The 20,622-nt window shown below is 39.7% G+C and overlaps 1 protein-coding gene across 20 annotated transcripts in view; it reads left to right on the forward strand.

Moving 5' to 3' along the window:
• The window catches only part of NRCAM (neuronal cell adhesion molecule), a 309,770-nt gene that overhangs the window by 256,094 nt on the left and 33,054 nt on the right, over positions 1-20,622 (forward strand). For 17 of the 20 annotated variants that reach the window (XM_018047203.1, XM_018047206.1, XM_018047205.1 and 14 more), the window contains 10 exons: positions 2,168-2,334; positions 2,749-2,896; positions 5,523-5,647; positions 6,084-6,113; positions 7,647-7,748; positions 13,717-13,914; positions 14,016-14,086; positions 15,196-15,421; positions 15,802-15,917; positions 17,272-17,476. In XM_018047203.1, the coding sequence (XP_017902692.1) occupies positions 2,168-2,334; positions 2,749-2,896; positions 5,523-5,647; positions 6,084-6,113; positions 7,647-7,748; positions 13,717-13,914; positions 14,016-14,086; positions 15,196-15,421; positions 15,802-15,917; positions 17,272-17,476 (1,388 nt within the window). The remainder of the gene's footprint in view (positions 1-2,167; positions 2,335-2,748; positions 2,897-5,522; positions 5,648-6,083; positions 6,114-7,646; positions 7,749-13,716; positions 13,915-14,015; positions 14,087-15,195; positions 15,422-15,801; positions 15,918-17,271; positions 17,477-20,622) is intronic. The other 3 variants (XM_018047209.1, XM_018047218.1, XM_018047219.1) reach the window with 1 other exon arrangement.

Genomic DNA, 20,622 nt, shown 5'->3' on the forward strand with positions numbered 1-20,622 from the left:
ATCTTCTTGGCAGTATGCTTTGTCCACCCTAGAAGGATATATAAATGTTTTTGAAAAAAAAATTAAAATTACAGTGCCACGGTATCACCTGGGATGTCATGAATGATGGCTGGAGAGATAGGTTGAGGGACATTCCTTGATCATAAAATATCATCTGAAGTGAGAGCAGGGTCCATAAGCTTAAAAACAGAATTTGCTATTACCGGTGTTCCCCTCCCACTGAGCATGCTGGCTTGGATCCAGCCAAGCTCCTTCCGTGTCTTTCACTCCCTCTTTAGACCATTCCATTTCACTTATCCCTCCTGGTACTAGTCCTGTTCATCCTCCCAGCTTGCTTTAGCCTGAGCTGAAAGAGACAATGCCAAGAGAAGCAACCGGTCAGAAAGAATGAGTGAAAGAAAGTTGGAACATTCATTTATGGATCCTCTGTCAGCTGGCAGACACTGTGTGGGGCTTTACATCTTGCTGTGGGATTAAAGCCAGGTATTGGATTAAAACACAAACACGATGCTTATGCAGAAAATTTCCTAGCAAAGGAGAAGAGTTAATGCTTAGTCTTACACCTCTTTTCATCCATCCTCACTTCTTCTTCTGAACTTTTTATTTTGTGCTGGGGGTATGGTCAATTAACAATATTGTAATAGTTTCCGGTGGACAGCAAAGGAACTCAGCCATACATATACGTGTATCCATTCTCCCCCAAGCCCCTCTCCCATCCAGGCTGCCATATAACATTGAGCAGAGTTCCATGTGCTATACAGTAGGTTCTTGTTGGTTATCTATTTTAAATATAGCAGTGTGTGCATGTCCATCCCAAGTGAAAGTCACTCAGTCTTGTCCGACTCTTTGCAACCCCTGGACCTGTCAGGCTCCTCTGTTCGTGGGATTCTCCAGGCAAAAATCCTGGAGTGGGTAGCCATTCCCTCCTCCAGGGGATCTTCCAGATCTAGGGTTGAACCCAGGTCTCCCACATTGCAGGCAGATCCTCCATGGTCTGAGCCCCTAGGGAAGCCCATCCCAAACTCCCTAACTGTCCCTTCCGCCTGGAACCAAAGTTCATTCTCTAAGTCTGTGAGTCTATCCTCACTTCTCTTGATGCTAGCCCAGAAGCTGAATGTAGATGTACTTTACATGTATGCTTGTTTCTTTTTCCTCTCTGAGTATTTTTCTATTTATACTCTCAAAAGTACAACCCTTTTAACCTTGATGTTGAAATCGCAGATGCAGATGGAGTTACAGACACATCACTGTAGGAGGAAAAGGTCAAAAGGAACAGTCTTCATTTTGTCTGTTTTTTCATTTATTAGAGATAAAATAGATAATAATGTGATTATTAAATTATGAACCTCTCATAATGAAAATTACCACTTCAGTTCAGTTCAGTTCAGTCGCTCAGTCATGTCCAACTCTCTGCGACCCCATGAATCGCAGCACGCCAGGCCTCCCTGTCCATCACCATCTCCCGGAGTTCACTCAAACACACGTCCAGCGAGTCCGTGATGCCATCCAGCCATCTCATCCTCTGTCGTCCCCTTCTCCTCCTGCCCCCAATCCCTCCCAGCATCAGAGTCTTTTCCAATGAGTCAACTCTTCGCATGAGGTGGCCAAAGTACTGGAGCTTCAGCTTCAGCATCATTCCTTCCAAAGAAATCCCAGGGTTGATCTCCTTCAGAATGGACTGGTTGGATCTCCTTGCAGTCCAAGGGATTCTCAAGAGTCTTCTCCAACACCACAGTTCAAACGCATCAATTTTTCGGCGCTCAGCCTTCTTCACAGTCCAACCCTCACATCCATACATGACCACAGGAAAAACCATAGCCTTGACTAGATGGACCTTAGTCAGCAAAGTAATGTCTCTGCTTTTGAATATACTATCTAGGTTGGTCATAACTTTTCTTCGAAGGAGTAAGCGTCTTTTATCACCCTCATTTTTTAAGCACCATTTATCACTGAGTCCTCCAGTTTGTCATCCCCTCTTTGCATTGACCCCTACCCCGCCCCAACCCTGCTTACTGGCACGCATGCAGTGTGCTTACACAGATTTGAAGTCTGTGAGCATCATCTGGTAATGCAGATCATGATGTGTTGACCTTAAACAGGGCATTTTATGTCTGACTTCAAACTATGATGTGTTTTTCTTCTCATTGTGATGGTTTTCATAATGAAGGTTTAAGGACGCTAAAGGGAGTGCTCTTCGTGAAGATATTTATGTTTTACATGAAAATGGAACTTTGGAAATTCCTGTGGCCCAGAAGGACAGTACGGGAACTTATACATGTGTTGCACGGAATAAGTTAGGAATGGCAAAGAATGATGTTCACCTGGAAATCAAAGGTGAGGCAAGGTGGCAAACACTTTTTATATATTGTGTGTCTTTGAGCAAATTCCCCAGGTTTTTAAAAAAATTTATTTAAGTATAATTGATTTAAATGTGCTAATTTCTGCTGTACAGCAAAGTGATTCAGCTATATATATATGTATATATGTGTATATATACATATATTCTTTTTCATATTCTTTTCCATTGTGGTTTATCACAGCATATTGGATATAATTCCCTGTGCTACACAGTAGAACCTTGTTGTTTATCCATCCGATATGTTATATTTTGCATCTGCTAATCCCAGACTTCCAATCCATTCCTCCCCCACCGTCCCCTGCCTTGACAACCACAAGTCTGTTCTCTGTATTTTGAGTTTGTTAAATTCTCCAACTTTGGCAATGAATAACAGTAACTTTCCATTTCAGATCCAACAAGGATCATTAAACAGCCTGAATATGCAGTTGTGCAAAGAGGGAGCACTGTGTCCTTTGAATGCAAAGTGAAACATGATCACACCTTAATCCCCACTGTCATGTGGCTGAAAGACCATGGGGAACTGCCCAATGATGGAAGGTATTTGAAGACAATGCCTTTCCTTTTTCATCCTTCTCTCTTTAAGCTGCTCTTGAACTAGAGGTTTATTTTATAGTGACTTTTTTTGAAGATTTGTTGACGTGGACCATTTTTAAAGCCTTTATTGAATTTGTTACAATATCATTTCTATTCCATGTTTTTTGCTTGAGGCATGTGGGATCTTAGCTCTCCGACCAGGGGTTGAACCCTCACCCCCCTGCCATGAAAGGCAAAGTCTTAACCAGTGGACTGCCAGGGAAGTCCCTGTATAGTGACTTAATGATTATGCTTTTAAAATTTCTGCTCTGTCCTCAAAGTAGATATACATTTCCTTTCCTTGCTGTAAATTGTTCAGACCTAGAAAGGTATCAAGTTATGGAAATAAGACCCTGAGAATGTTTGTCTATTTTTGTGTGTTGGTGTACTATGTAATTCAGGATGCAAAGATTCCTTTCAGATCTTGGATAACGTCCGTTGTTTTCTGCCATGTACAGTGCAGTCTCAACAGATGTTTTCATTCCCTTTTACAAATAAGCAGAAATGTGATCTCTTTAATCATCAGCATGCCTGAATCCTCATCAGTATTTTACAGGACTCTAGTTTTTATTTGGATGGGGAGTTTTCTTTTCATTTTACCTAAAGCCAATAGAAGGAGGAGGAGAAAAATAAAACAAGTAAAGAATTTGAAAGAGCCTGAGCATGCTGCATTCCTCTAGCTTGGAATGGAGGAAAGGTCATGCCCATTTTCAGGTGGGTTTGATGAAGTACGCAGTTGAATGGGAGAATTTTAGCAGATACAGGGGGGCTACAGTCATCACCCCAGTGGGAAGGAATGCTATCTGCTGGTAGAAATGGTTTCTGTGTCTTTTTTTCAACTGTGCCTTAATGGTGCCCTCTTGCCTGTAAATGTTCCTTGAAAGAACTATGTGGCCTTTTCTGTGCCCAGGGTTTCCATCTAGTTCTGTGCTTCAACTGATCAGTTTTATCTCTGGGATCTGAACTGATAAAGATGAGAAGGAAGTATGAAGAAATGACCATTGGACTAAATTAGCTAAAGGTTTAGCTTGGAAATCCCCTCTGAAGACAGTTAATGATTTATGTGGCTTCATTAAAACCATGCATGAATCTTATTTGCATAGACTTTTGACCTGCTAGGTAAACTGTCATGCTTACAAGAAACTTCTAGAAAACTCTTCTTAATGGCTGGTGATCTAAATCTTCCTGTTTCTAGTGATAAACCTGATTGGTATTGTTTGCATTTATTTTCTTCTATTCCAAATCATTTCTCCTATTGTAAATTATGCATATGGAAAAATGATACAAAGTTTCTGCAGTAAATGATGAATTCTTTAGCCATAAAAAAATGAAATAATGCCATTTGCAGCAACATGGATGGATCTAGAATTATCATACTAAGTGAAGTCAGTCAAAGAAAAATACCATATGATATCACTTATATACGGAATCTAGAAAAGTGATACAAATGAACTTATTTATAAACAGAAATAGAATCACAGACTTAGAAAACAAACTTACAGTTACCAAAGGTGAAAGGGATGGGGGTGGAGTAAATTGGGAATTTGGGATTACCAGATGCACACTACTATATGTAAAATAGATGAGCAACAAGAACCTACTGTATAGTACAGGGAATTGTATTTAGCATCTTGTAATAACCTATAACAGAAAAGAATCTGAAAAAGAGAATGTGTATATATGTACATATATACTCATTATTTATATTCTTATTCATTTATATATATTTGAGTAAGTGAATGAAGTAGCTCAGTCATGTCCAGCTGTTTGCGACCCCATGGACTCCTCTGTCCATGGAATTTTCCAGGAAAGAGTACTAGAGTGGGTTGCCGTTTCCTTCTCCAGGGGATCTTCCTGACCCAGGGATCGAACCCAGGTCTCCCGCATTGCAGGCAGATGCTTTACCATCTGAACCACCAGGGAAGTCCCAAAAATATTTCTTTGAACCCCTTTTGGGAGGGGAGGGCAAGAATATTGGAGTGGGTTGCCATTCCCTTCTCCAGGAGATCTTCCCGACCCAGGGATTGAACCCTGGTCTCCCGCATTGTAAGCAGATGCTTTCCCATCTGAGCCACCAGGGAAGTCTATATATATTTAAATATATATATATAACTGAATCACTTTTCTGTATACATGAAACATTGTAAATCAACTATATATACTTCAATGAAAAATAACAATAATTATAACTTTAACTTATTTAAAAATATACACTTTGTTAAAAATTGAGCTAGATGAGTGGTAGTCGCAGAAGCCATAGGAAAGCCCTTTAGTCAGGATAACTGGAACTGCCCCCACCTCAGCCCCTGGTCTTGAGGAAGTGCCTAAAACTCCAGAGGCATGGTTAAAAACCACTGGACCAGAGGACTTGTCATCATTTCAAAACAAGCTTCTCATTCATTCAAAATATTTTCCAACTATAATCATTATCAAAGTGACATGTATTGTACAGGATTTTAGCTCTGATGTGCTGCTAATCTTCATCATCTTTCCCTTCTATCAAATTCACCGTTGCTTTCATGCCAGTAAAATGGTTATGGGGTGTGGTTGGGTGTCCATTTCAGCCGCTCTGAACGTGTGATAATTGCAGGTTCACTGTTGACAAGGACTATTTGGTGGTCGCTGATGTCAACGATGATGATGGTGGGACCTACACATGTGTGGCCAACACAACTCTGGACAACGTTTCGGCCAGTGCTGTGCTTAGCGTTGTCGGTAAGAACTAAAACACGTATAGTACAACTGGCTGCCCTGTTTTCGATTGAAAGGAAAAATTGTCAATTGTAACTATTTTCTTGTTACAGTTTTACCATTTCATAGGTGAGTTAAATACCCACATCTTTTTTGAAAGATTCCTTTGAGGAAATAATTCCAGCATAAATGTACCCTGTAGCAGCACTGGAATTAAAATGGTGGTTATGCATATTAATGATATTTTTATAAGACAGAGCAGTTAATCTACTTTTATTTAAAATTGAAGAGGTTTTACCCCCAAATTGTTACTGTATGTTTATCAATGCCATGCCTTGCAGCTAAACATAAGGCTCAGTTTTATAATCTTAATCATGCTCTGTCTTTGTCTTTTTGTGCTATCTTATATCTTTCCATTACTAATTTTGATTAAAATCGTTTATATTACTGTCCTTTCTAGCTCCTACTCCAACTCCAGCTCCCATTTACGGTAAACTAATATGAGTCCTTTTTCTCTGTTTTCTTTTGAACAATTTCACACATGCAGAAAAATTTCTTTACTTTCATAACTCTATCACGTCATTGTGTTTCTTTAAGGAAAGCGGCTCTGTCAGATGTTCAGCTGTGTTGTCCATTTACTGCTGTGAATCATTTTTCATTATAACCCTGGAACTTCTCACTGCATATATTACCACTCAATTCCAAGCATTTCATGTGTTATTACAAAGTCGTTGAGTTTAATGAAAGTCCCTCTTTGATATCATTTCTTTGTAAAGTAGCATGGTGCTTTTCAGAAGCTATTGTCCACATTTTACAGACAGGAAAAGCAATCTCATATATCATTCCACAAATTAGATCTTCAATCTATTAAAAGTTGTTTTGGAAAGCTAAATGTTGTTTGGGGGTTCCCTTTTCAAGAAATTTACATAGGAAAACAATGGATGTCTAGAACAGCATTTGACCTTTGTGTCAGAGAAAACCACAGAGTCACTGTGTTCACAGAAGATAAATCACTAAAGGTAGACAAAAAAGAGGACACTTTCATATCATGTTGATTTTTCTGAGTTGGAAAAATAAATCAGAATTTTTTTCCTGAAATCATTTTGACTAAAGAACCCTCATCTTTTTTCAGTGTTAAATATAGAAATTAATTTTGTGGCAAAAACTCAGCTGGATTTTACAGATGCCACGAATTATACTATAGAATAGCTGTCCTTTATAGACATTTACTGCTTCTTTACTAGTATCAAAGAAGTGCTTACATTTTTATATGGCTTTTGGTTTGTCAAAGAGCCAGAGGTACTGCCAAGAGCAAGGTCAGGAAAAGACCCAAGGGGAACATTAACTCTCTGGATTTCAAATGCACCATTAGAAGAGGCAGACATGCTTCTGGGACACCTTCATCCCAACAGGTGTCTATACCCTGGTGTCCTCTGAGAATAAACACACCTCCCCACATGCCTGACGAGTACTGAGCATCCACATAAGGTGTGCATGCTGAGGGCTAGCTGCATAGCATCAATTTTATAATTCCCTTAAAGATATGAATATTCTTCAAGTGCCCCCAGATCTGTAGTTTAGCATGTTTCAGAAAGAATATTTGCAGCTTCTTTCAACAGTACATGCATTTACCTGTATTTTGTTTTTCAGTGTTTGCCATTCTCTGTTTCCCATTTGTCAGAAATTCAGCTTCCATATTATCATTTCTGTTTGTGCTTGTCTGTGTTTATGAAAAGACACACACTGAGAGTGCTGGAGAACCATACTTGTCCATCCCACTGGCTTTGGTGACAAGGGAATTAGTTTCATTTGAAAAAGATACAAGCAGAGCTCATTGAGGGGTTCTCCTGGGTGTGTGTGTGTGTTCCCAGCAGCCTCAGCTGTTTTTATTTCCTTTCGGTTGCATGCTCATTGGCCATTGCGTGCTCTGTGTCTTTAAGAGTCCCCTCTGTGAACAGTAGCACAAGTAATGGAGAACCTCAAGGTCGGATGGCTAACTATGATGTATGTGTTTGATCTACAGATGTCCCAAATCCTCCCTTTGATTTAGAATTGACAGATCAACTCGACAGGAGTGTTCAGCTGTCATGGACCCCAGGCGATGACAACAATAGTCCTATTACAAGTATGTGATGTCATTTGCTTTTTCACTGATAAACTTTATGATTATTTTCAAAGCATTCTGTCACATGCAATTGAAATTTCCCACAGAGATCTTTCCTGGCATCCTCTGCTTCATTTCTCATGGAACCAAAACATTTATTTATGGCTCACCTCTCCTCAGAGCTGGAGTCATTCTTGGTTGCAGTTTCTGGTTTGGGACACTGATGGATAAAGATGTTAATTAAGTGAATAGACTGTCCTTTTGTGTTAAAGATCCATAAGAATCACCCTCAATTTCTACCAAAGTAGGAAGATATTTTGCCCATTCATATGGGAGAAGATAACAGAAAGACCAGTCTAAATCTTAGAACATTGAGACTTGGTAAGTAAAGTGACTTTTCAAACCCTCAACTGGTAACAGAACTCAGTGTAGACATCTGAGGTGTCTTTCTTTCCCTTAGCCCTTGCTATAAAGTGACACATTCACCAGTGTTAACTCCTCAAACTCCTCACTTTGATGACATCAGCCTAGAGAGGTTATTTGGGAAAGAGCCCCTGGAAGATAAAAGGGAGAGAGAGCAGCAGTAGGCAGGAAAGAGCTTCAGATTGTAACGCAGGTCTGATGTCTGTGAAAGGAGAGAGGAAGGAGGAGTGTGTGGGAGAACTCTCAGACTCCAGTACAGATCGTCTCAGCCAGGTCAGCAAGGACCACAGGGGGAAGTTCCGCAGAGGGTGGGGTTGAGACTAGGGCCCTTGCTGTGCTCAGTCACTGGACTAGCTCAGGTAGGGAGTGGCCTCACGGGAACACCACAGCTGATCCTTGGGAAAGGGGCACAGACAGAGCCTGCTGTTGACATTCCTGGTACTGGGTTCTCTCTCGAAAAGAGATCTGAGTACTGCATGTATATGTATGTGTACATATGCATGTATACATATATACATATATATATAGACACTATACAGTAATAATTTTTTTTTATCTTATTTGTGTCCTCAACTAAAATATACAGTCCATGTGGGCAGAGATTTTTGACTAACTTGTTTCAGAAGAATTCCTGGTATATAACAGGTACTCAATAGGTATTTGTTGAATGAATGAAGAGTAGAAATGCCTTGAAATCTGATGGGGTCATTTTAACCTGGGTAAAAAAAAGTCTCTAAGCATCCTCACCAGCCAAGTCTGGCTAATATACTGGATGAACAAGAAGACTTGGCATGAATGAAATGAGTGTTCTGATCAAGGACTGAAAATCCACTGAGAAAGGACCTACACTAAAGAACAGAAGACAGAGGAGAGGTTTTTGCTTAATTTCATTGGAACTATTCTGCTTTACGGCAGGTATAATAAATCAACATGCACATCATTTCAGAATCATCTTAGTCACTAGAAAGCAATTTAGTCTTCATGCAGCATAAACACATTACAGACTTGTGTCTACTCTCTTAAGTATCCGTTTGATTTTAAAACTTCTAAGCTTGTCCATGGTCTAATTTTACTAAGCTCTTCCAGTATCCTCACAGCATGGTCCCTCACCTGATTTCATTCTCTAGACTGATGTCATCAAGGTGAGGAGTTAACACTGGTCAAGGTGTCACTTTAGAGCAAGGGCTAATGGAAAGAAAGACACCTCAGATGTCTGCACTGAGCTCTGTTACCGGTTGCGGGTTTGAAAAGTCACTTTACTTACCTAACCCTGTGAAAGCAGAGAGAAAGGATTGTGTGGGAGAACTCTCAGACTCCAGTACAGATTGTCTCAGCCAGCTCAGCAAGGACCTCAGGGGGAAGTTCCACAGAGGGCGGGGCGCTACCCACGCTAACCCTAACCCTCCATATACATGTATATATTGACACTGCACACATTTAGTTCTGTCTCTGCATCTGCTTTCTAGAGGAGTCAAATATAAGCATACATATACACACGGCTGTGTGTGTGTCCATGTTTAGGCCACACAAAGAGCAAAGTAGGAGAAGGAGATTAAAGAATACAAGGGTAAAGGATATAATTACAAGCAAAGTGGTTAGGAAAAGCTACATTAATAAGGTAGCATTTCTCTGGAAAACAGTATGGAGTTTCCTTAAAAAAAAAAAAAACTGAAAATAGAGTTGCCATGTGATCCAGCAATCCCATCCCTGTGCACATATCCAGAAAAGATGAAAGCCCTAATTCAAAAAGACACATGTACCCCAGTATTCATTGCAGCACTGTTTACAATAATCTGCCAAGACGTAGAAGTAACTTAAGTGTCCATCAACACGTGAATGCATGAAGAAAATGGAATACTACTCAGCCGTCAAAAATGAAGTAATGCCATTCACAGCAACATGGATGGGCCTAGAAATTATCATACTAAGTGAAGTAAGACAGAGAAGACAAATCTTACATGATGTCACTTATATGTGGATCTAAAAAACAATGCAAATGAACATATCTACAAAACAGAAGCAGACTCATAGACATAGAAAACAAATGTATGATTACCAAAGGGAAAGGCAGAAGGAAGAAATTAGGAATTTGGGATTAACAGGTTTACACTACTATATATGAAATAGATAAACAAGGATTTACTGTTTAGCACAGGGAACTATATTCAATATATTGTAATAAACTGTAATGGAAAAGAATGAGAAATGATTATAGTTACATTCATCTATATATGTATTACCAAATCACTTTTCTATATATCTGAAACTAGTACAATATTGTAAATCAACTATGCTTCAATTACAAAATAATCAATTTTTAAAAACGAAGGTAATGTTTGTGTATGCTAATTAACATGTGAAGAGGGAGGTACTGAACACGCTATGTAGTTATCTGAAGGAAGAGTTTCCCGGGGAGAGCGAGAGAAAGAACAAAGACCCTGAGATAGGAGCGTGTCTGCTCAGAAGCCTCTGTAGCTGGAGTGAAATGAACAAGAGGAAGTGAAGTAGGAGAGAAGGTCAAAGAGGCAGGGAGTTGGTGGGTGGAGTGGGATGTGCATGTGTAGGGCTGTGTAGTCCACTGTAGGGGTTGGGAAGGAATTGGAGGGACTTAAATAGAGGAATGGATCATGCTGGGATTCCCCAGTGGTTCAGCAGCAAAGAATCCCCTGCAATGCAGGAGAAACAGGATCAAGCTCTGGGTTGGGAAGATCCCCTGGAGAAGGAAATGGCAATCCACTCCACTTGCCTGGGAAATCCCATGGACAGAGGAGACTGGCAGACTACAGACCATGGGGTTGCAAAAGAGTCAGACATGACTTTGTGAGTAATCAACAGTGGATCACACTGGCTATTCTACTGAAAATAGTCTATAGAGAAACAAGAGGATAGCAGGGTGGTGAGACCAGGCAGGACCATGGTTCTCAAATCATACACTCAAATACCATGCAGAACCTCAGCAAACTCACAGGCGTGCCTCCAGATGTTAAATTTGTGATTTTTAAATTTTGTTTTTTTTTTAATACAGTGGCATCTGTCAGACACCCCATGAAATACTAGCTGGAGGTAGTTCACAGCTTCGATATTAAAGTGCTATGTCACATTGTGGCAATGTCATATCTCTGCAAAGCCTTTGCTGTGATAAAAAGCAAGTACTGTGTGAAAATCAGTGTGAAACAGGAAAGGAGGAAGGTGGTATCTAATTTGTTGACAAGGTTAGAGAAGTTATGTGGTTTCCTGTTCATTTTAAGTTAAGACATAAACGCTTATTAGTTTATATGGACCTAACTCCTTACTACTTGGAAATGTTAGGTATTTCTTTTGACCTAAAGGAGCCATGAAAAAAAGTACTGGGACACTAAGCCTACTATAACCTAGAAGTTTGGGAACTTGTGAGTTAGGAGGTTATGCAGTAATTCACACAAGAAATCTTCAAGTCTTATATTAGCTCATGGAGATGGAGAAGCTGAGAAATGGTAGGCTGAAATTTTGCATATATTTTAAAAATACAGCCAACAGGACTGTTGAACATTTGAGAGAAAGAGAGGAGTCAAAAAGGACTTCAAAAGATTCTGACCTGAGTTGTCACTATCAGTTGGGCTGAAGATTGGGATCAGTCTTGGTTACATCTAATTTGAGATGCCGTACTGAGCAAACAAGTGGAATTCTTGAGTAGGTGATTAAGTATCCAAGACTGCAGTTCAGGGGAGAGATAGAGACTAAAGATATAAATGTGAAGGTCGTCAGTTTATGAAACTGGTGATCACTAGCAAATTAATGTAGATTAGAAGGAGAATTCTAAGTGATGAGCTTATGAGCAGTGCAACACATATTTCTAGTTCATTTTTGTGTCTATGATTCGTATCATGGTACATGGCAAGTAGTAGATAATTAATGAATATCTAAATACCCTTTTTTCTATTTATTTTTTAATTGAAGTATACTTGATTTGCAATGTTGTTAGTTTCATGTGTACAGAAGAATGATTCACTTATACCTATTTTTTCACATTCTAGGTTATTACAAAATATTGAGTATAGTTTCCTGTGCTGTACCATATGTCTTTGTTGGTTATCTCTTTTATATATAGAGTACTGTGTTTATGTCAGTCCCAAACTCCTCATTTATCCCTCCCCCTACATTTCCCCTTTGATAACCATAAGTTTGTTTTCCATGTCTATAGGTCTATTTCTGTTTTGTATATAAGTTCATTTGCATCATTTCTTTTGGATTAAGCAATATTGTATATTTGTATATAAGCAATATTGTAGATTAAGCAATATTGTATATTTGTCTTTCTCTGCCTAGGTTATTTCACTTAATATCATAATGTCTAGGTCCATCCATGTTGCCACATGTGGCATTATGTCATTCTTTTAATGGCTGAGTAATATTCCATTGTATTTTTGTACTGTATCTTCTTTATGCATTCATCTGTCAATGGACATCTAGACTGCTTCTGTATTTTGGCTGTTGTAAATAGTACTGCATGAACTATTGTAAATAGTGCTGCATTGTAGTGCATTCATCTTTTCGAATAAATACCTGTTTTTACAAGGATAAAATACACATACCACAAAATTTTAATAGAGACAAGAGAGAAGGTATCCACTAAAAAGTAAGTCTTCCTCCCACCCCTGATTCTCAGTTCCTCCAGTGACACCAGTATTACAGTCTGTGTCCTCTGAGAAGTAACACATGTACATTTAAGCACATGTGTATGTGTGTATGTCATAGTAAATCGTTTTACGTTTACACAACTGTAGTATCCAGCACACACTGGATCATGTTCTAAACCCTTCTTGATTTCACTTAATACATTTTAGAAATCATTCTGTTTCAGTACATGTGGAGCAGCCCTATTCATTTCTTACAGCTGCAGAATATTCCATTGTGTGGATGCATCATAATTTATTTAATCAGTGTTCTACTAATGAACATTTAGTTTGTTTGCAATTAGGTTGTTTCACTTGCAAACAATGCTGCCATGTGGATTCCTTTTCATGTATTTTTGAACATATGCATAAGCACATTTATTCAAAATAAATTGCTGGAAGCACAGTTTCTCAATCAAAGGATATCTGAGTTAAATATTGTTAGATCTTCTAAATTGTGCTCCATTGAAGTTGTACCAATTCATGCTTCCTGCAAAGTATAAGAATGCCCATTTCCCTATGTCCAACTCCACAAAATATGTTAAATGCTTGATTGTTGCCAATCTATGTAGTGGGAAATGGTATCTTCTTGTATTTAATTTAACTTCTTTTGTGGAAAACAAAAATCAGTCATTTTTTCATTGTTTAAACTTTCCTAGAAATATGTGGGTCACTTCTAAATAATTTTAACTCAACGTGCTAAAGAAAGAATACCAAACATTATTGGATCTGCTTAAATGTTGACGACAATAATAGGACTCTGAAGTCAAAATATCCCAGTGATTTTTTCTTGAAAGTGAGATAACTCATGTTTGGCTGCCCTTGTTAGATTATCTTGTTCATTATCCTAGTAACCTACCGTTGGGTGAATGAGTTCATGTCTTGGGTTTGTTGCATGTATGTGGTATGGCCAGAATTCATCATTGAGTATGAAGATGCAATGCATGAGCCAGGGCTGTGGCACCACCAAGCTGAAGTTCCTGGAACACAGACCACAGCCCAGCTGAAGCTGTCGCCCTATGTCAACTACTCCTTCCGAGTGATGGCGGAAAACAACCTGGGGAGGAGTCTGCCCAGCGAGGCATCTGAGCAGTATTTGACTAAAGCTGCAGGTAAAGCAGGACCTCTGTGATATGAAATAAAATAGAAAAGTTTTCCACTGTTTGCAAAAGATCAAAGCTTACTTACGAGTGTATGGCTGCTTGACTTCTAGAACCTGATAAAAATCCCACAGCGGTGGAAGGGCTGGGATCAGAGCCAGATAATTTGGTGATTACATGGAAGGTGAGCTATGTCTGAAATCTTCAATTTTCCTCAGTATATTTAGAGTGGAAAGAAAAGTTGTTTTTTTATTTATTTTTTAATTGGAAATTTTCTTTACAATGTTGTATTGGTTTCTGTCATATAACAACTCGAATCAGCCATAGTTATACATATATCCCCTGTCTCATGATCCTCCTTCCCCTCCCCATCCCAGAAAGTTTTTTAAAAATAATATCCGTATTAAAAATCCCCTTTCATCCATTTTGGGGACTCTTTATTTATTTATAGTGTAGTAGTTAAAAGCTTGATCCTTGGAGCCAAAATGAATGGATGCTAATCCCAGCTTTGCCACTTACTGTGTAACACTTAACATCTCCATCATGTGTCTATGTGATGGGAATAGCAAAGAACCAACCTCCTAAGTTTAAAGGAGTTAATGCATAGCAAGCATGTAGGATGGTGCCTAACACATATACATGCTCAATAAATGCTGGCTAGAATTACCGTCATCATAAAGAACCATCTAGAAGACACGTACCAGTAGTCAACTTCTACTATTTCCTTTTTGGCCTATGTGTATTTTCTGGACTTGAAAAATTAATATATATTTACTTGTGGTTTTTTAAAACTTACTTTAGATAGGCCCATACAGGGCCATACTTAGATGCATACACTTCTGTATATACTTATACACATGCATGGAGAAACAAGACCAAATAAGCCAGTATCATTTTTTTTAAATAAAAAAGTAGTTCACAAGTTTCAGTCTCCAAGTAAAATAGAGACTGATGTACTGTCACACAAGCAGAAATACAAAAAGGAAATTACATAACTGAAAAGTTATGTCACCCACCCATAACTGTGAAGCCAGAATTTGAGAGGCTTGGGTGGTTTTTACTACTTCAAGATAGAAATTAACTTACCTTTGAAGGGTTGATCCCAAACAAGCTATGAATCTCATCACATGTGAAAAAAAGACAAAAAGTTTCCTGGAGAAAATTGTTCACAGCTTATATTTTTCTGTCTCAGTGCTCACTGTCCTTAAGTCTGGGAATTGAACTTGCCATTCCAGTATAAGATGGTGCAGTCAATCTGTTTTATAAGCTCTGATTATCTGGCTTTTCTTGTAGCCCTTGAATGGTTTTGAATCTAATGGGCCAGGCCTTCAGTACAAAGTTAGCTGGCGCCAGAAGGATGGCGATGATGAATGGACGTCTGTGGTTGTGGCGAATGTATCCAAATACATTGTCTCGGGCACCCCAACCTTTGTTCCATACCTGATCAAAGTTCAGGCCCTGAACGATGCAGGGTTTGCCCCAGAGCCAGCTGCGGTCATGGGACATTCTGGAGAAGACCGTAAGTGTCTGATGCTATTTTGTGTATATTTTCCCCCAGCAAAACAGATTACCAAGGTGCAAGTCAAGGCCATGTCCAGAGGTACTTAGATTGGGAAGGAGAGAGGCAGCAGCTATTTTGCTCAACATTTCTGCATTTAAACAGCCTACTTATATAGAAAATCAGTTCAGAATGTTGAACGTTATTACTTTTTAAAAAGATATGTTATTCTCACAAAGTCAAATGAACAGATATCAAAAATGAAAAATTACTCTCCTGCTTGATAATTCGTAGAATAGGGTTGGGGCATGTGTCAAGTCAAAATTATGAGACAGTGACATTTTTGCATGAAATTCAAAATGACATTGATACTTCTTACCCCCCTTTCTCATCTTGCCCAGTTCCAATGGTGGCTCCTGGGAATGTGCATGTCAACGTGGTAAACAGCACCTTAGCTGAGGTGCACTGGGACCCTGTACCTCTGAAAAGTATCCGAGGACACCTGCAGGGCTATCGGGCAAGTGAAAGACACTTTTCTTGTTCTTTTCTTAGAACCTGCCCATCTAAGTGAAAGGCATGCCAGATTCACTTTTCTTGGCTGGAGGAAGCCTTGAGAGTTCATCTGGCAAGCCACCTCTACAGCATCCCAGCTAGAGTCAGATCAAAATCTCACTGTTCACAAAGTGAGAGAAAAGTACTTTCTCCACTTATCCCACATGTAATCTAACAGTCTGCCAACTCAACAGTTAACGAATGCATTAAATGGGAAAAACTATTGTTCAGAAAGCTACAGTGTAATGAAATGCACCTAGCTTTAAAGCAATAGTGACGTGTTGAACAAACAAAATTATCCTGAGAACAGTGTAGACTTTTGTTGTTAATAATTTAGATTGTAGGTCAAGATCATGTAGTCCCAACTAGGTCATTCTTATAAACATCAATTTTCTTTATTCTTGGGAAGGGTAGAAAGACCAATTCATGTTTTTGATTGACAGATGGTCAAAGAACTTTCCTAGCAACCAAGAAGTCACTGCTTTGATTTGCTAAACCCTGACATCTAGAGGCCAGTTTTTGCACTGCATCACGTTCAATTTGGCCAGATTCTGTAGATATGTTGATTTCTTTCGAAAGTGCTTTTAAACTCCTAAGAGAATTTAAGAGGACTTAATAAATAGCAATTCTGTCTTTTTATCCAAAGTTAATCGATACTTTATCTCCTCAAAATCTGTGTCTGCAGCTTAATGCCAAAAAATAAGTACTTTTAATTAGGCAGTGCAGTTTGGTTTCGTTAAGATAGCCATAGACTTCATAGAGCGTCTTCTTGCCTCTTGATAGCCCAGGGGCTCATCTGTACTATAGGAATAGTCATAATAAAAGTTGTAACACCTTTGCTGTGGGTTTTAGGATTAAACTAAATGATATATTGTACTTGAAGTTGTATTAAGTCTGGAAAAGTTTGTAAATATTGGGCAGTAATCTTTAATTTTTTTCACGGGGTTGTAAAAGAGTCAGACACAACTTACCAACTAAACAACAACAATGATTTTTACTTTTAGAATATTTTATATAAGTAAAGGACACTTAAATCCTTCTCTATGGGTCTCATGCTATTTCATTTCTTTAATTTATTTCACTTAGACTCCTCTAACAAAATAGTATAGTCCGGCTTCATCAAATATTCTTAATTTAATTTCTCTCACTACCTGTGGGGTCCTACTCGCTTGCCTCAAAATCAACATCTGTCCATTGTTCCACTAGTCTAAAATGTACCCGGGAACTTTCTGGGGGAAAACACAAAGCTTTAATTTTGTGATCATGAAGATTCCGTTGATTCCCTTGTCCATCCCTGACTTTTCTTCTTCCTGTTTCAGATTTACTACTGGAAGACGCAGAGTTCATTGACAAGAAACAGACGCCATATTGAAAAGAAGATCCTTACTTTCCAGGGCAGCAAGACTCATGGCATGTTGCCTGGGCTGGAGCCCTTTAGCCACTACACACTGAATGTCCGTGTGGTCAATGGGAAAGGGGAGGGCCCAGCCAGCCCTGACAAGGTCTTCAATACTCCGGAAGGAGGTAGGGTGGATGTATTTCTGAGATCCTAGGAGAATATGGCACATCTTGAGAGGCTTTGGGTAAAAGAAGGGCCCCAAAGTAAGGTATATTCTGGAAGCCAAATGTGATTTGTCTCATAGATGAACACAGCACACACAGAGCTGGCAAAGTTGGCAAAGTGTCAGCTCATCTATGGCCTGAGGCTGTGGATAAGGCTTCATAGTCTTCCCCCAAACCATCTTTCTCTCAACTTAACATTTTTCTCCACACTTAGTCATACCGTCTTAGCATAATACCCTGCAAGTCCATCCATTTTGCTGCAAATGGCAGAAGTCCATTCTTTTTATGGCTGAGTAGTATTCCACTGTATATATGTACCACAGCTTCTTTATCCACTTGTCTGTTGATGGACACTTATGCAAGGTTCTACAAGGCATCGTAATGAGATGGGAGTTGGGATACTCAGGTGAGTCTGAGAGGCTGCTGGGCAGCTGCCAACACCATGAGCCCTACAGCCAGAAGTCAGGACAGGGTTTGTCTGTAAACTGCTTTTATCCATGTCTGGGTATATGTTTGAAAAAAAATACTAATTAAAAAAGATACATGCACCCCAGTATTCACAGCAGCATTATTTACGATTGCTAAGATATGAAAGCATCTCATTACAGTGAGATGTACAATGCTCCCATCTTATTACAATGCCTTGTAGAACCTTATTAATTTGATGCTGACCTGGATCATTAACTTTCTGACCTAAAGCAAGTTATGTAACTTCTTTAAGCCTCAATTACCTTAGCCAAAAAGCATGAGAGCTAAATGTGATTGCCTGAGAAAAGCATCTAGAAAGGAAAAGAATCCTCTAGGTTGTAGTTTACTTTTTTCTCAGTGTAGCTTCAGAGTTCATGCTAACACAGCATGTGGGATCTTAATTCCCCAACCAGAGGTGAACCTGTGCTCCCTGCATTGGAAGCATGGAGTCTTAACCACTGGACCACCAGGAAAGTCCCCGAAGGTTGGAGGTCTTGACAGAATGTGTTGGGAAGAGGCACTCCAAGTGCAGGCCATGGCAGGGGGAGGGGGAGGGGAGAACCAAACACACTGATGTAGGAGGTGGGGCTGGAGGAGTCTGGGCACAGTCACCTGGGAGCCTGGTGAAGTATAGTTGCAATACAAATATTATGTAAGTTATAGGTATACAGTATAGCAATTCACAATTTTAAAGGTAATACTCCATTTATAGTTATAAAATATTGGCTATATTCCCCATATTGTAAATATATTCATGCATCTTATTTTTATACCTAATAATTTCTGCCTCTTACTCCCCTACCTCAGTATTCCTCCTCCCCCTGCCACTCCAACCTGATAACCACTAGTCTGCTCTCTATATATGTGAGTCTGCTTCTTTTTTATTAAATTCACTAGTTTGTTGTATTTTTTAGATTCCATATATAAGTGGTATCATACAGTATTTGTCTTTCTCTGTCTGACTTGCTTCATTTAGCATAATAACCTCCAAGTTCCTCCCTGTTGCTGCAAATGGCATTATTTCATTCTTTTTATAGCTGAGTAGTATTACCTTGTATATATGCACCATATCTTCTTTATCCATTGATCTCTTGATAGACACTTAGGTTGCTTCTATATCTTAGCAATTGTAAATAATGCTGCTGTGGACATTGTGATGCATGTATCTTTTTTCATTAGTATTTTTTTTCAAGCATATACCCATGCACGAATAAAAGCAGTTTACAGACAAACCCTGTCCTGACTTCCAGTTGAAGGGCTCCTGGTGTTGGCAGCTGCCCAGCAGCCTCTGACAGTCACCTGTGTCCTAACCCCCATCTCATTACAATGCCTTGTCCTCAACCTCATTGCTCCTTGGAGGTCAGGGCTCCTTCCACTAGAGGCTTTCACTGGTGAGACCTTACACTGGTTCTTTAGATAGCTCAGGGGATGGTGCCATAGAAAAGAGGGCCAGGAGATTAAAGGACAGACAAGAGAGGAAGTAGTATGTCCAAGACACAAAGGTAGGAAGCAGCATGGCTCCTTCAGGGAACTGTAAGTTAGGCTGCCAAGAATGGCAAGAAAAGAGAGGAATTGAGTTTGGGAGGACCAATATGATGGCTGATCTTAAATGCTATGGATATTAACCCTCAAACCAGGAGCTCTTAACCTGGAACTGTAGTCTCTTAAGGGGTTGATGGATGGGTTTAAGGAGCTCCATGAACCCCCTAGTGTTATATACAAGGGATATATATTTTTCAGGGAAGAGTTTATGGGTGTCAGATTCTCAAAGGGGTGATGTGAGGAAACCTGGAGTTATATGCCAGGACTCTGCTAGGCTCAGTCAAAGGCCACTGAGGGCCTGAAAGGGACAGCAGCTGAGAGGCGAGGAGGGAAGGGATATACTTGAGGTTACCACGGTGGATGTGGCAGAATTTCATGTTCCAGAGATGGTAAAAATGAGGCAGAGGGAGAAATTCCAGTTGGCTGCCTGGTTTCTGGCCGTAATGACAGGAGGGTCTAGGGTGCGTGGTAGGTTGCGTAGAGAAGGTAACGATCATGGAGGAGGACTGCCATCATCCCTCATCCTCATGAGGAAGGGGATAAAGGCAGACCAGGCATGTTTCCTCTGGTAATCTGCCAGCCTCTGCCACAGAGATCCTGACTCCCTGCAGGCCTTCCCCAGAGCCAGGGGTTTGCCAGCAACCGGGCTGTTGTCCATCACCAAGAGATGCTGGGCATCTGTCAGCTCTTGGGATAAGAGCTCCTCTGCACCTGGACAGCCTGGCTCAGGCCCAGAGCCTAGCATGCAGCGTGTTCTGTTTGCAGACTCCTGGTTTGTTGGGGAAAACAGTCCTTCATGGCCCAGAATGTAACTGCTTCTACTTGCAGGTCTGGTTAGATTACTAGTTCTGCTCAGTTACTAGTTTGCTTTTATTAAGATCCCATTCAAGAAACAAACATGTACTGTCTCTTTAAAAGAACAACAATATTAGTTTGAATGTTAGTTTGGGTCTGTATCAAGGCAAAGTCCTTATGTATTTGGAGAGAATGGTTTTAATGACTTTAGATGGAAATGGTGAGGCAGAACAGGTTTCTATTAACATATTTTCAGCTGAATCATGAATAAGAATGAATTATAAAAATTTTGATGTGTGGTA

Source organism: Capra hircus, chromosome 4, assembly GCF_001704415.2.
Source record: "Capra hircus breed San Clemente chromosome 4, ASM170441v1, whole genome shotgun sequence".
Taxonomy (NCBI): domain Eukaryota; kingdom Metazoa; phylum Chordata; class Mammalia; order Artiodactyla; family Bovidae; genus Capra; species Capra hircus.